The sequence below is a fragment of the Pagrus major genome, chromosome 17 (assembly GCF_040436345.1).
Source record: "Pagrus major chromosome 17, Pma_NU_1.0".
Taxonomy (NCBI): Eukaryota; Metazoa; Chordata; class Actinopteri; order Spariformes; family Sparidae; genus Pagrus; species Pagrus major.
This window is the reverse complement of record NC_133231.1, coordinates 15,462,518-15,478,789: the sequence shown is the minus strand read 5'-3', so window position 1 is coordinate 15,478,789 and position 16,272 is coordinate 15,462,518. Positions and strand designations below refer to the sequence as shown.

Genomic DNA, 16,272 nt, shown 5'->3' with positions numbered 1-16,272 from the left:
CAAAACAGACATTTAGAGCCAAGACAAGGAGAAGAAAACACAACTGAAATGGCAGATGATTAATCAAACCACATCTCTTCCTTTGTCTCTTTCTCTCTCTCTGTCTCTCCAGCCCTCGGTCAGATAATGCTGTATGTGGACGGGATGAACGGCCTCATATCTCACAATGAAACAGTCCAGTGGCTTTACACCCTGGTCGGATCCAAGGTAAAGAATATGGACGTTAATTTTCACCACAGCCTGCACTGTAGATGTACTGTAAAATCAACTCAGTAACCCCATCTGTGCTCTGTCAGAGGTGAAATAATCAGATGCTTGAAAACACCCGTCACTGTGGTCACCTCGGCCCTCTAGTGGCCAGATTGTGTCATGTAAAAAAAATGATGCGGCAGATGAGGGAACTTTATTAAGATTAAGATTGTCTTTGTTTATCCCACAACAAGGAAATTCACATGTTACAACAGCTCGAGGTGCAACAGTACAAGTAGAATCAGAAAAATATGCATAGAAATATTAAATATTGAATTGAAAATAAATAGAAAAACACAAGATATTTACAAAAAACAATAAGATATTTACAAAAGCAAACAAGTGGGTGGAAAGTGACTGTTCATGTAGTGCTTGAGTTAAACAGTCTGATTGCTGTAGGGATGAATGATCTGCGGTAGCGCTCCTTCTTACACAGTGGGTGTAAGAGTCTGCTGCTGAAAGAGCTGCTCAAGGCTTCCACAGTCTGGTGCAGGGGGTGAGAGGTGTTGTCCATGATTGACGTCAGCTTGGCTAACATCCTCCTCTCACCCACCACCTCTATGGAGTCCAGTGGACAGTCCAGGACAGAGCTGGCCCTCCTGACCAGTTTGTTCAGTCACTTTCTGTCCCTGTCCGTGCTGCTACCTCCCCAGCAGACCACTGCATATATCATATATATATATGATAGAGCTGCTCAAGGCTTCCACATATCATATATATATATATATGATATATCATATCATATACTCTCCTTTCTCTCCCCACTGTTTTCTCTTTTCACTAAATACTTGTCTGCCTTCGTGTGTAAATACTGAAATAATATTTGGCATTCATCTTGTTTTTTTAAATCAAAACCCTGTCTTCCCAATCATTTCATGTGGCAAATTTCCATCACCAACAATAGTCATTTTGACTATGATCATTGGGGTGTTACTTGTCCAGTCGTAGTGCTGATGTGGCAGCTGTTCAAAAGTGTTAAATTAAGTCTGATGGTTGTATCACTATTGACATAATCTTGATTTTCACTCTCAAGCAATTTAACTTTGACAGGTTTGCTGTATATCAGACTGATTACTCTCCTCTTAGTTAGTTTTCTCTCGCATTTTCATATTTTTGTGGGGTATAAATATTGACTCTTAGTCAGCTGCTTCAGTAGTTTAAGTCTCTTTTCACTGTTTGTTATAACCTAGTTTTATTTTATTCTGATTGTTGTCACACTGTTTGAGTTCAGAACAGTATGTCCCCATGAGCTGTTTAGTATCTATTTATTGCCGCGACAACACGCAAGGTTCTTATCAAACCACTCAAGACGGCTCAGACAGGAAAAGCTTTTATACAACAACATGATGCCATTTGATAGTTGGAAGTTCAAGGGGCTGGCACATATAGTACTCTGTGTCATGTTGATCCATGTGTCTCAACAAAGACATAAAGTTTAAAGTTGAAATTAATGGATTGTGTATTATGTGCTTGGATTGAGGGGCTCATGCCACATTGTTATTGTTATACACATTTTTCTTTTTGTTTAGTTCCGTCTGGTGGTGAAGACAGCCCTGAAGCTGCTGCTGGTGTTTGTGGAGTACACAGAGTCTAATGCTGCCCTGCTCATAAAGGCTGTGAATGTGGTGGATGCTAAAAGAGGTAAGAGCCCAAGCTAACCAGACAGCAGTTTAGATAGCTGGTTGAACAAATTGGTATGCACTGTCAAAACACTGAATTTTTTCAGTTGGTTGTCACCAAAAATTACTAAGAAGATATATTTTAGTCCATAAAATGTAAAAAGAAAAAAAGTGTTAAAAAATCCTCGTCACCTCATCAAAGTTCACTGTCTTCAAATTGCTTCTTTTGTCCAACCAATAGTCCAAAACTCAAAGACACTTGGGAAGTAACTTTTTTTTCAAGCGACTAATCAATAAATTGACCATTCATTGCAGCTTATACAGCATTTATGTTGCTATTGCAGTGATTTTTGGATGTTCAAGTCAATATTGAAATTCCCATTTGGGGCAATTTTTCCTTCAGTTCCACTAATCAAGCCATCCACGGTGGCTGTAGTGCCGCTCAGCTGACCGCGGATCACAGCCTCCTGTTACACAGTAGTCGGATCAGTTGTCCCGAGCAGCTCCCTGGCCATGCATGCAACGAGGCTTATTGAGAAAGACTGTAACTCCTGTCTGCAGCGGGGTTCAGTTACCTGCTGCTCTAAAAGGCTCCACAGTGTACTGCAGCGTACAACAGCGTCAGCGTGCAGGGCTCAGGTATCCCTCTGTCTCAGTTATGTCTCATCCCATCACTCTTGCTGTTGCGTAAGAAGACTAAACCTGATCCTCAGTCTCCTGATGAGAAGGAGATGGACTTCACCCTTGTGGCTCAGACACAGGGCTGCTTCTGTCTCATATGTGATCAAGTCGCCCCTGCTCTGTTTTTCCACTGCTGCTTTTCTAGAGGAAGACTGCTATGACTGCATTTCTCCTGCGGGAGCCATGAGATGACAAAGCAATTTGTTTTTTTATTCCGGCACCCTGGTGGAGCTGCAAGGTTGCATCAGCTTTTTTATGCCATAAAAAGAGCAGATGGAATAGTTAAGATTAAATTTTTATTTGTATCTGTGTAAAAAATAGAGGTAGCTGTGTTTTGCTGTGTGTTTGCAGTTGTCTTATGATATGCAATGTATTGCATGTCTTTCGCTGCTGCAGGCACAAAGCTATGGTCGAACGTTATGGAGATCCTGGACGAGAAGGATGGCGTGGATACAGAACTGCTGGTGTATGCAATGACACTCATCAATAAGGTCAATATTATTAACCTCTTATATGGTCTGCTGCTTTACAGTTTTTTCGTCTGTCTGTCTTTCAAACCTCTTTTAAACATTGTGTTAAAATGTAAACTACAGCTATGTCTCTTATCTGGATAAGGAAAAATGTGTGTTATGTGAGGACTGTCAAGCTCCCTAAAGGACTCCAATACAATCTGAGTCACTGTAGTAGTTTACAGCAGCTGCAACAAAAGAGTCCTAAAAATTACCTTGGTATGGACTGTACAGTATCATTTATATAATGAACTTGTCCTGTGTTTCACTGTGTACATGGAACATTTCATCTAATTACACTGTAGTCAAAATACAGACAAGTGCATTAAATAGTAGATTTAAGTTTATTTAGATAGCATACAGATTACAGTTCAATACAAGGTTTAAACAAAACAACTTCAAAAGTAATTTTACTCCTTTTCTCCCTCTCTTTATTGGACTCATTTATTGTTTTTCGTCTCACAGTTAATCTAAAGTATTGCAGCGACGAGGATGAACTCTTATTGTGTTTTTTTATTGAATGTGTTTGTGTTTCAGACTCTGGCAGGCCTCCCAGACCAGGACTCGTACTACGACATGGTAGACTGTCTGGAGGAGCAGAGCATTGAAGCCATGGCCCAGAGACACCTGAGCAGGAAGGGCACGGACCTCGACCTCGTAGAGCAGTTCAACATGTATGAGGTCAGGAAGCCGACACGGCACCACATCAGCAAATAACAACCAGTCGTTATGTCATGTTAATGGGTCGTTGCAGCCAAAAATGAACACATACAGGTTATTTACTCAGTTTCTATATGATGCCTTCAATCTAGATGACTCTCCGCCACGAGGACGGAGATGATGAAACGCAGTTGCCTCCAAGTGCCCGCAAGGACCGCCGAAGGGCCAGTGTCGGCGGCACCAACGAGAGGCGTGGCTTGGAGAGAAGACGCAGCCGGAGACATTCGCTCCAGAACAGCAGAGGCCACGCTTCTGCCCCAGCATCACCCAGCAGCCCTCACACAAACAGCTTCCTGCCCTTCGGTGGCCAACGCATTGAAGACATCAGCGAAAGGTGAGGCGGAGGGGAGAGTAACGGAAAAGTGGAAGATAATCAAAAGAAGAAACTTTATCTTTGCTCCGATTTTAGCTTGAACTTGGTCTGATCCTGGTTTTAAAAGGTTCAGTTAGGACGGTTTGTTTTGATCTCGTATATATTTTAAACCCTGAGAGATAGCTCCAACTGAAAAGGAATCACAAATTATTCTTGAGTCTGTGGAGTATTAGTCTGTTTCACAGGAAACAGCTTGACTGCAAGTGTTGTATTATATTTCAGTCTTGGAGAGATTCGTCCATTCTGTCTCTAGGCAAAGCAGAGAATTTAATTATATAGTAATTTAAAGAAAGGCAAAGAGGAGACTGTTGCTGGAAAGTGACATTTAAATTAATTTTCCCACTGTCAAAGACATTCTCCTGCCGCTGATGGAAATAGGAAGCTTCTGTAAACACATGATAGGAGCTATCTGCGCTCTGTCTCATGCTTCTTTTACTGCTAACCTCCACAATGCCATCTGTTTTATATACGACAAACCTTTGTGACAAACTCAAGAAGAGAAACTCAAGAGAAACCAAAACTGGTGATTCCAGCAAGAAGCAAATCTTTGCAATCTTTTTTAATTGCACAGTAGCTTGGACTGTTCCCTATAAAAGCACCAGAAAAACTCAGTCTGACAGTTATTCCATTTTTTATTATAGGTCATACGTCAGAAGACAAAAACTGGGCTTGATTTGATGCCTTAGTTTTTGTCTTTTAAATCACTACTGTTTATTGTCTCTCCTGGTTCCACATAATTCAATCTCCTCTCATTAATAACAAGCTTATTCTAAGTAGCACATGCACCCATATTCCTGGTAGCACTCAGGTCTTTAGGTGTACCTAAATTCAGTCCAGCAGGTCATATGATACCAGACTAGCTTCTTCCAGTTCAGCACAGGAAATCCAAGCCGCCTTTGAAGTTCACCGTTTTCCATATTGTTTAATGAAATCCAGACAACCAGGAGGGATCCAAATAGCCCACTGCCACAGACTCATGTGTGACGATGTATTCCAGACCATCAGTTCAAACACAGGAGACATCTCCTAACTCTAACACTTGTTATTGAAGTGAATCTTTTTCTCATCAATTAAAATCACTGGGAGATGGTTTTTTTTATTAATTATGTATTAATGTATTAATGCTGCCATAGATATATAGCTGTAACTGTTGCCTGTGCTTATCCATTTCTTACATTTTGTTGTCAAAACCTACTAACTCTTGTCTCTACACTAATTCTTCTTCTACCAGCTTGTTTTTAAGTGTTTGTCATTTCTGTATGTTGTCTCTCCAATGGCTTCATGTGCGCTGTCTTTTCATACCGTCTTTGTCCAATGTGTCTTCCCTCTCGCCTGCCTACATCCTCCCTTTCCTCCCTCAAACCCCTCGACCCCTCCTCTCGCCGCAGAGAAGAGGAAGAGGAAGAGGAAGAAGAGGAGGAGGAGGAGGAGGGAGAGGAGGAGGAGCAGGAGGATGAGGAGGAGGAGGAGGAGGAGGAGGAGGATGAGGACGAGGACGAGGAAGAGGCAGATGATGAAAGTCATCCAGTCACTGAGTCCTCTAGTCAGGGCGCTCAAAGGTATTTTAAGGGCCTTTGGTGGCTTCCCGAGCAGTTTCCCCATTTTTCCTCATGTAGATTGATAATTTTCCTCATTCCCTTTGGACTCTCTTGTATTTTGTCATCCTAGTGTGGCTCCAGCTGTAGCAGACACTCCTAGCATGTGTCTGAACTTAAAGTGTATGGCCAACATCCTCCCTAAAGTCGGTGACCCTGAAGGGCAGAGAAAATATGTCGGCGTCAAGGCCAGGTCGTCTTCTCCTGTGTCCGTCGCACCTAAAAAGAGGACCCTTAGTCCTTGGTGCGTTCCTCCCTGGCCACCTAACTGTGTCTTCCCCCATTGTTCTGAGTCGAGTGCCAGGCTTTGCACGCCCTCAGTGTCAGTCTACCCCAACCTCAACCCCCTTCCCTCCCCTCTGTCCCCATTTGAACCAGAGCCAGGTGAAGGAGAGTGAGAAGGGCCAGGGGAGAAAAAGGCCCCACAGGTAGAAGGGCAGGAGCTTCAGTTCATCAACTCATGTTACGCCTCACATTGTGTAAACACAACGTCCTCCACATCACTGGTGTCTGTGTCTTTGTGGCTCACTGTACACTCAGCAAAGACACCTACAGACACCTTAATTGTGTCCCATGAGCTTATTTGTAGATTAGTTCCACTCTGCCTCCTTCATCCGTAAAAATGTTTTCCTGATCATAGCCGCCTTTATTTCCCCATCAGATGTGATTTATGTCGCATCCGTCATCTCTAAAGATGCACCAGTAAAAGGAAAGTCATAATTACTTCCTTTTCTCAGTGGCTAGAAAACGTCATTTTGCAGAACATTGACTAGTCATCTGTCTTCCATTGTGGCTCTCCACCACAGTTAATCCAAGACAAGTCAGTAAATTAATTCAAAACTTTAAGGAATTCAGAGTATTAGCATGAGTCACAGTCACTGTCTCTTAGTTGTGAGATCTGTAGCAATGGAAACAAAGCTGGACTAGCACAGCAGTTCTCTTGATACCATCTAAGCTTAACGATTCCCTGTTCTCAATGCAGTGGACAATAAAAAGAGAGAGCTTTTTAAAACAGTTTTATTTTTTTAGAATTTACAGTGGTTTTATAGCTGAATCAGTAAGATAGACAGAGATATTGTCTCGTCCCTGTCGGCTCTGTTTTTGTGTGCTTGCAGCCCTCCTACCTCCGACTGCTGCCTCACTTTCTTGTTTGTGTGACTAACATTTCATTATTTAATCTTTGGAGTGACTGACCTGTCTCTTAATCTCTTTTTTTCTCACTTCCATCTTCAGTCTTCAGACAGACATAAACAACTCTCCTACATCTTACTCAGCTAGAAAGCCCTGCTGGGCTGACAGGTAAGGCCAGGTCAAGTGTAACAAGAGTATGCAGGGACGAAATGTACAAACCCTATTCTAAAAAAGTTTGGACACTGTGTAAAACATTCATAAAACAGAATGTGGTAATTCCCTTTTTTATATATGCTCAGTTTAAAATAGTACAAAAACAATATATTTAATGTTTTACCTCATCAACTTCATTGATTTTTTGTAAAATATACAGTTATTCTGAATTCGATATAAGCATCACATTGGGACAGGTAAACAGGTTATTTGGAATAACAGGAATTGGGTGGGGGAACACTTGATAAAACCATTGTCGATCAACACAGTTCATTTGCAACAGAGGTGGCGAAAGTACACTCAGTCTTTACTCAAGTAGAAGTTCAGATACTTGTGTAAAAAGGACTTCTACTGGTTAAAGTGGAAATACTGATTCAACTTCTTTACTCAAGTAAAAGTAAGAAAGTGCAGGCTCTTAAATAAACTCAAAGTATAAAACTAAAAAGTATCCCTCTGAAGGACATTTCTACCGGCCATTTATGTGCAAAGCTAACTGAAAGTCACGTCATATTATTGTAATTCAAAGACTCTTGAAGTTGAAGGTAGAATCAGCAGGATTTGTCCAAGCTGTTTCGTAAACGCAACAGAAAAAGATAGTTGATTGTTGAGTCTCATTCCCAGGACTTAAAATACCAACATTTTGGGTTGGTAAATAATCGATATTTCCCCTCAAGTACAGATACCTGAAGAGGTACAGAAGGAGAAATACTTTATTTCCCACCTCTGATTTGTAAATGAGTCCCAACTCTTTTGGAATCAGGGTTGTATGATCACTCTAAGGGTTTTTTTTGCTACACATTAATAGTTTCAGGCAGGGAGAGTTTTGTTGTTGAACGCTAGCACAGCACTCATAGCTGAACACTACCATGTTCCCAGTGACTGATTACATCATCTTTGTTAACTAGTTTTATTTGCACATGATGTGTTGTGCAACTGTTCTAGGACACACTGTGCATGATTTGCTGTCAGATTTAACACAGCAGTTGCAAAGCCTCTAAGAAAAGAGCAGGCCTGGTGAAGAGATCAGTTTATGAAAGATTGTATCCGTGTTCAGACATGAGCAATGCACCTGCAGGCACCCTTCAGAGTTTGATGGCATGCCATGTTCAGATGCCTAATAAGAAGTGCTTAAGTGTACTGTTCTTTTACTCAGCACAGTCATATCTCAGTATCAACTGTCCAACAGTATGACATTGGAATTCACCTCGCATCACTTCACAGATTCTTGAAGTGATGTTCAGCCTTCTTTTCTGTCTTTCAGTGGAAAAATGTCTTTGGAGAGAACAAAGCATTTATTTTCTCTTCTTTTCACAGAATCAGTGCCAATGGCACTCCGTACCCTGGCAGGCACCAGGCCCCTACATCACCCGTCCATCGCTTCACTAGTTCAGCAACCTCCGCACCAGACTCCAAACTGGTTGACAGGTCGGCATCGCAACATTTTCCACAGCTCATGCAAAACATTGTGTGGATATGGTTGATGAAATATAACTCATCCCCTCTGCAAAGCTCCTGTTTGAACAAATGTACAAATTCCTCAGTTTAATAAATTCTGATAATGTTATCACATTTGCTCTTCCTCTTTGGCTTATAGACCTGCTTTAGGAGGCTTGCTGACTTCATCCTACAGACAGCATCAGGAGTCTCTGGCTGCAGAGAGAGAGAGGAGGCGCCTGGAAAGAGAAGAGCGTCTGCAGAGAATCGAAAGAGAAGAGAGGAACCGCTTCAAGTGAGTCTCACCTTACCAATCAGACAAAACACTGCAAGACTTCATGTCAAAGAGAATATATTATTTCTTTGCTTTGTACAGTAGGCAGCTGTACAGCCAATTAAGACATGTTTGCATGTGTCATTTTTAGAGGTTGCTCACAGGTTGCTCCAGTCTTGAATCTCCCATGAATCTGATAAAAGCTGAGCTGACTTCCTTTATGAGGATCATTAGATCTGCGAAAGTATATGTTCTGTGCAAGTGTCTGGTCTTAGCTTTTAATGATGCTCTGTCTGCTTTCTTTGCACTTTTCATTTCATTTTCTGTGAAGCAACCATCAGATGAATCCATACATACTATGAATACAGGTCCTTCATCACTCTCACTCTGTTTCTGTCTTCTTATCTCAGTCGAGATTCTGTAGACAAGAGAGAAGAAGCACGACACGCCAGAGAGGAGAGGTGAGTTTACTTTATTTGAGTTTACATGGATTCACAATAATGCTGCAGTTGTGAAGAAAGATCAAACAACTAACAAAAACCTGTGTTAAAATTGATAGCAGATGTAAAGTCAGATGCACACAGCCTCAGGCTGAATTATAGGTGTCAGAGTCCCTTTAGGCCTGCTCACCATTAAGACGTCCCAAAGTTAACAGGACAAGTGTGTAATTGTGTTTCGGCACGGATGTGGTCTGGTTATCTCCCTCTGACCGTGTCTGTGTGAAAGTGTGTGTGCAACATAATTTATTGCTCTCTCTCTCTCTTATGCCCTCACTTTTTTCACCTCTGTGAACTGGAACATGCATCTCATTGAATTTTAAAGAATATATGAACTGAGATCAGTAACCACAGAAATGTTAAACCACACTTTATCAAAAGAAGGATGTCATTTGTCATCATTTGACCAAATTGAAATATATGGCTATTAACTATAAATCAGTGATGGAATGTAACTAAATACATTTACTCAAGTACTGAAGTGCAATTTTGAGGTGCTTGTAAATGTATTTCCATTTTCTGCTAATTTATACTTTCACATCACTTCATCCTGGGGGCAAATATTGTACCTTTTATTCCAATACATTTATTTTATAATTAAGTTTTTTTAGGTACTTTGCCGATTGCATTCTGCATCAGAGCCAAAGTAGAATTTTTTTTAAATGAATTTATTTTATTGGCAATCACATAAAAAATACAACACTAATTGCAATAACAAGAAAAATGCTAAATATTTGAGCCGATATTTGGCCATGCCGTAATATACAGTATATACTTTATATACATGTGATGTATATGTATAATTTATTTTTACTTGTACTTTTGATACCTAAGTACATTTAGTATTATAACTGTAATATTTTGACATGTATGATTTTGAGGTAATCAATTTCTTCCAAGGCTTGTTTTCAAAAGAGGATGTTATAAATGTCTCTACCCCTAAAATTTGAGTAATATTTACAACTGTCATTAAGTGATTCACTTTGAAAAAATAAAGCTAAACAATGCCAGTTTGCACTCCTTAGCATTGTTGTTTCTTTGATTATACCACTACTTCAAATACCTGGAGCATAAAGTTACGTATGTAGTACAGATCAGGATGCACCCAAACCACAGTACACAGACGTCTAAAAGCTGCATTTTGTTTCTGCAGGTACAAAGCTGTGGAGAGGCTAGCTGCTGAGGAGTTTGAGCGAGAGCGTCCCAGAGTGCCAGCAAGAGGACGAACAGAGATCACTTTGTGTTTGAGTTCCAATCCTGCCAGCCGCACAGCATCCCGCTGCACCACACCTTCATCCATTATCTCACAGGAAGACACCGCCGCCACTGCACAGCAGACGTCGGGTAAACTTTGTTTGCCAACCATTTATTCATCATTAGTTTGAGAGTGATATAAGCATGAATGGAGTGTAATGTTGGCTTAGAGAGCTGGCAGAGACAATACCGGCTGACAGTCCACCTGTCACACACACTGGGCTTGGCGTTAACATTTCACGGGTGATTATTGGACAGAAATTAGATTCGGCTGCTCTTCTGTTGAAAGGAGTTATTGAAAATAACTGCTCCACTCAAGGAATAAATGTCAAAATCATTAAGTGAAACAGGGATATTGTAAGAAAGAAGACATTTTGAGTGTGTCCAAAGAGGCGTACGCATAATCATCTAATTTTCCTACTTTTGAAATGGCTTGAATGTGATTCTGATTAAACAGCACTGTCTACACTGTGCACTCTTATCTTATCTTATCTTATCATCTAAAATGTAACTCTCAGCCACTCACATTGTTTTTTACAGTTATGTTGTCTGGTCAGGGCCATGGTTACAGAATATTATCATTGCTTTGTGAGTTACTTCTACAGTCTGGAAATGTACATTGAGTTTAGACAATCTCTCAGTGCAATTACGGCATGTCAGGAAGCAATTTAAAGCTGTTTTAATTATAAACAAAGAATGTTTCTGAAGTCTATCAGATAATATATAGACACATAACTGAAGTACTTAAAGTAACATTTTTTCTCCACAATGTTTTGATTTCATCTTCCAATGTTCCAGGAACAGTTAACATCCCTAACATCCCAGAGCCAAACCTTGACCCACAGACCAGGACCAAAAGTCCAGCGGCAGAATTAACAGTATCAGAACCTTCCCCCACGCCTCCCTCCGAGCCAGACGAGCAGCAGACTCAAACAGAGCCGCCTGCAGAGACAGAGGACGTTGTTGAGACTCAGTCTGACGAGAATGTGGTGGCAGAGCCGGCGTCAGACGAACAGTCGGATATGGAGAAAGAAGAGAAGAGAGAGCTTGAGGAGCAGAGACAGTGCACAGATGAGGCAGTGGCAGAAGAGCAAGTAGAAGAAGCAAAGGTAGGAGATGTGGCAGAGGTGGGAGAGCCAGATGCGGAGGTGAATGTCGAGTTAGAGGAGGAGCAGCCGATGGAAAGGGATGTAGAAGACAGTGTACTGCTGAGTGAGAAGGAGAGACAAAACGAGGAAGTGAATGAAAAGGACAACTGCTCCGCGTCCAGCATCTCCTCCACGAGTAGCACTCTGGAGAGGGAGGAGCGGGAGGAGAAAGTCACCAATGACATTGAAGCAGGTATGATTGATGCTAATTTTATACACTTATTTTGCTAATCAACTACTTACATTCCTTATAACATCTAAATTGTTTGCATATCAACAGGCCAGTGGACCCAGTGCATTAAAGACACAGATGTGAATGACCAGTGCAACAAAATACTCAACAGCAAGCGCTTCATGCTGGACATGCTTTACTCTCAGAAGCCAACCAGCAGCGATGAAGGGAATGTAGCAGAAACGGAGAAAGAAACATGTAAATGTGAGAAGGACACAGAGGTCGCTGACTCCTCTGTGGCGAGCTTGGCCAGCAGGATCTCCACGTTGGAGGCCCACAGACAGGCCAGGGAAGAAAATGTGAAAAAAATGGAGGTGGGACATCTTGACAACCAGGGCAGTGTAAGAGCCGTGGCGGAGAAGTTTGGAGATTTGGTCAAAGGCCTGACGTCTCCAGCTGAGGTTGAGGCCTTAAAAGAGCAGCAGCAGCAGCAGAGTGACAAATCATCAACCACTGCCACATCGTCGTTACCACCTAAGAAAGAGTCAGACCATATCTGGGATCAGCTGATGGCCGCACCCAGGGAGCTGCGGATTAAAGAGATGGACTTCACAGACCTGAAGGACGAGGATGACATGGACATTTTAGATATGGACAGTATGATGGGGTCAAGTGACCTGATTCCACCACCTCCTCCTCCGCTATGCAGCACTGCCCTGCCACCACCTCCGCCCCTGTTCGGATGCCCCCCTCCTCCGCCCCTGCTTGGCAAAATGATGCCCCCACCTCCTCCGTTCATGCCCCCCATCCCTCCACCATCTCCTCAGCTGAGTCGTGGGGAGGCGCCTCTCTTCCAGAAGAAGAAGAAGACCATCCGTCTGTTCTGGAATGAGGTGCGTCCCATGGACTGGCAGTGTAAGAGCCATAAATTCTGTAAGGAGTCCCTCTGGTCCAAACTGGAGCCGATTAAACTGGACACATCCAAGATGGAGCAGCTGTTTGAGTCCAAATCCAAGGAGCTGCCTGTCACAAAGGTAACTTAGTGTTTTATTGCTGTTACAGTAGAACCATGCAGTAATACTATTTACTTTAGGAGTTTGTTTTGCAGTCCTGATTTGCTTCAGTTTCTCTCCCATGGCTGAGGATTTCCTGCTATCTGGCACCATCTTAGAAAGGATCATTTTGTGTGTTTAGTATTAAATCTGACCCAACTACTGTCGCTCTGAGTGTCTCACCTAAATTAATATGCACAGGGTGGAGTACGCATTTAAAAACCTGTTTCTTATTAGTGAGAGGGCAGAGACCGCCATTCCACACAGGCCCACTTTAAAGGAAAGAGCCGTTCACCATTATCTCTGTCCATTCATTAATTTGTAGTTTTATTCATGCTCCCAGTTTTATTTTAATGACCCCTCCTCTAGCACCACCCTGAGGGGAGATTTTCTCAGATGATATCTCAGTGTTGCATGTTGATAATTGCAACATTTTCTTCACAGAGTCAAGACAATATAATAGAAAATCCCATGAGTGTCTTACTGTGTAACAGCCTTTCAGGCCAGACAATCTCTTTAAACTGTTTCATACCAATAAGAAAATAAAGATCTTTTCATATACGGAACAATCTGGCTGTCCCTCAGAGACCCCTATTTATACCTTTTGCCCTACTGGTAAGCAGGATCTAAGAACTACACATTTGTCTCTTCGTCCATCTATTTCAGTTCTACATCAGTTTAATCACTGCCTATCCAGGGATCATTCATGCCCGTGATTATACCGACAACAAGATGTAAACCACAGTCCAAACTTATGGCAACCTGCTCAGGCTTGTGAGAGCTCACTAATCGCAGTGGACTTTTGTGTTCAGGAGATGGTCTTAAAGTGTCAGGAAACTAAAACAGAGCGTCCAGACAGAGGGTGAATAGAGGTGCTGCAGCAATGGACAGAATGAGAAAAATAGGGTTAGGGTTAGTTTTTTGAACATCACAGCATGTCAACACATTTTGGTCAACATCTAAAGTTAAAGTATGAACCAGAAAATGAGTATGATATGGGACCTCCAGGTACTGCTTTCACTACTCAAGATATATGATCTAATATCAACACTCAAACATCGATTTCTTGGTATCTCTCACAGAAAGCAGCTGTCGATGGCAAACGACAAGAAATCATAGTCCTGGATTCAAAACGCAGCAACGCTATAAACATCGGCTTGACTGTCTTACCTCCTCCCCGCACCATCAAGACCGCCATCCTCAACTTTGATGAGTACGCACTGAACAAGGAAGGCATTGAGGTAAGCACTTTTTGAGAGATTCTGTCTTAAGACACATACTGTATATTATAAGTACTGTCCAGTCAATCTAATAAAACCCATTCGAACCCACTGCGTCCAAAATAAAGATGGTTTTCTTGAATGATATTTACTCAGCACCCCAAAATACACTGATGGATTGCCACAAAAAAAAGAGATTCAACTCGTTTGGATGGGATGACCCACAATGTTGACGTATAATGTGTTTTTCTGGCTGCTCGGCTGGCGTTTTAGCCGCTCTCATGTAATTAATCACGGTGATGATTAAAGGTTAGCTCCACGTGCATATTTTCAGCTCATTTTAAAAACCATACCTTGGACTTTTGAAGGACCTCACATCAGCAGATAATGATTAATGTTGCATCCCTTTGGTATTATATAACCTGCAGTTTTCAGAGCTTCTCCTCAACTTCACCCGCAGCAGCGAGGAGTATTCCTCTCCACCTTTTGTCTCTGGAGATATTTTCAGCCAGACAACAAAAGCGAGGTTGAAAGTTCAGGTGTCCCACATGTCTGTGGGAAATTTTGGAAACATCTCAGATAAACAGAGCTAGAAACGTCAGAATCACTTTGTTTCCTCCCCTTACTTATGATTTACTCCCTGACATATTATGTAAAAAATTTCACTCAGGCACGACTCAGACAGACTTGATGGATGATCCAATAAGCCTCTTCCTTTCCCTTCCCTGCTCTTGTTTCCTCCTCCCTCTCCTAGAAAATCCTGACTATGATCCCCACAGAGGAGGAGAAGCAGAGGATCCAGGAGGCTCAGCTGGTCAACCCTGATATTCCCCTGGGCAGCGCTGAACAGTTCCTTCTCACCCTCTCGTCCATCACAGAGCTGTCTGCTCGCCTGCAGCTGTGGGCATTCAAGATGGACTATGAGCTTGTAGAGAAGGTCAGACACGTTTCCTGTTTTGTCCAATTTAATCACATGCAGATAGATCTTTACAGGTCTTTTTTCCAATTTTGCAATACACATGCTTTTGTGAATTTAAGGAATAGTAATGCCACTATTATGTCTGTATGAATGATTATTGAACTTACAGCCACTTAGCTTAGACTGGAATCAGAGGGAACAGCTAGCCTGGTAACAACAAGGTAACAAAATCCACTTACGGACACATCAAAATCTCACTAAAATTGTGGGCTATTTACTGGCCAGCCGCAGTAACTGTAGATATTGGCAGACTAGCTGTCTCTCCGTTTCCTGTCTTTATGCTAAGCTACAATAACCGACTGCTGGCTTTAGCCTTATACTTACCAAAGAGACATGAGAGTAGTATCAATCTTCTCATTTAACACTTGGCAAATAAACAATTTTTCCCCAAATTTGAACTATATTTGAACTGTAAGCCGAAACAACTATACTACAGATTCAACAGAACTGGTGATATCTCTTTTTTTATCTCACACATTCTTCTTCCTTGTCGAAACCTGGCGCTTACTTAACCACATTGCAACTCAAGCGACAGCAGTTTAGTCAGAGATTTTGGCATGTTATGCCAAAGACAGTTCAGAAACAAGACAGCACACTGAAGAATAATTTCCTGTGTCTGGGTCTCGTGGTGACAGGTCCTGAGTCTTTTCCTTCTGATGGGAGAAGTGAACATAAGCAGACATTATGACCGATTATTTTGCCTCATAGTCACCAAAGTAAATATTTGACCGATTTGACACTAAAATGGCATTTTTCAGACAGACAGACAAATGTCTCTGTCTCAGCATCACACTCTTACAAGATCTAGAGCAAGTATTTTAAGCTAGCAGGTAAAAATTAATGGCAAAAATAAGGTGCAAACATTACATTCGCACTGTATCTTACGTTGTATTGTTTTGGAATGAAGAAGCAGTAGCCCTCAGTGATGTGTTGTGTCAAAAATGTCAAGGGGAAGAGATGACCACACCCGCATATGAGACAAGAAGTGTAAACCATTTCAAACCATTCCCGCAGCTCGTGATGCATCATCTTCTTTTATAGAGCATCTTTGGTTATGCTAGTAGCAGCTAATGTAGCTTCAAGCTGCTAGCTTCGAGGAGAGATGAAGAGCAGCTGGTAATCACACTTCTTTCTTTCTCCACATACCGTGAT

The 16,272-nt window shown here is 41.8% G+C and overlaps 1 protein-coding gene across 1 annotated transcript in view; it reads left to right on the top strand.

Moving 5' to 3' along the window:
* The window catches only part of fhod3b (formin homology 2 domain containing 3b), a 97,157-nt gene that overhangs the window by 72,987 nt on the left and 7,898 nt on the right, over positions 1-16,272 (top strand). Inside the window, exons 6-20 of the mRNA XM_073484724.1 lie at positions 113-207; positions 1,779-1,890; positions 2,946-3,040; positions 3,596-3,739; positions 3,871-4,112; positions 5,540-5,710; positions 6,980-7,045; positions 8,405-8,515; positions 8,685-8,819; positions 9,209-9,259; positions 10,449-10,639; positions 11,348-11,890; positions 11,978-12,903; positions 14,004-14,162; positions 14,896-15,078. Of these exons, the coding sequence (XP_073340825.1) occupies positions 113-207; positions 1,779-1,890; positions 2,946-3,040; positions 3,596-3,739; positions 3,871-4,112; positions 5,540-5,710; positions 6,980-7,045; positions 8,405-8,515; positions 8,685-8,819; positions 9,209-9,259; positions 10,449-10,639; positions 11,348-11,890; positions 11,978-12,903; positions 14,004-14,162; positions 14,896-15,078 (3,224 nt within the window). The remainder of the gene's footprint in view (positions 1-112; positions 208-1,778; positions 1,891-2,945; positions 3,041-3,595; positions 3,740-3,870; positions 4,113-5,539; positions 5,711-6,979; positions 7,046-8,404; positions 8,516-8,684; positions 8,820-9,208; positions 9,260-10,448; positions 10,640-11,347; positions 11,891-11,977; positions 12,904-14,003; positions 14,163-14,895; positions 15,079-16,272) is intronic.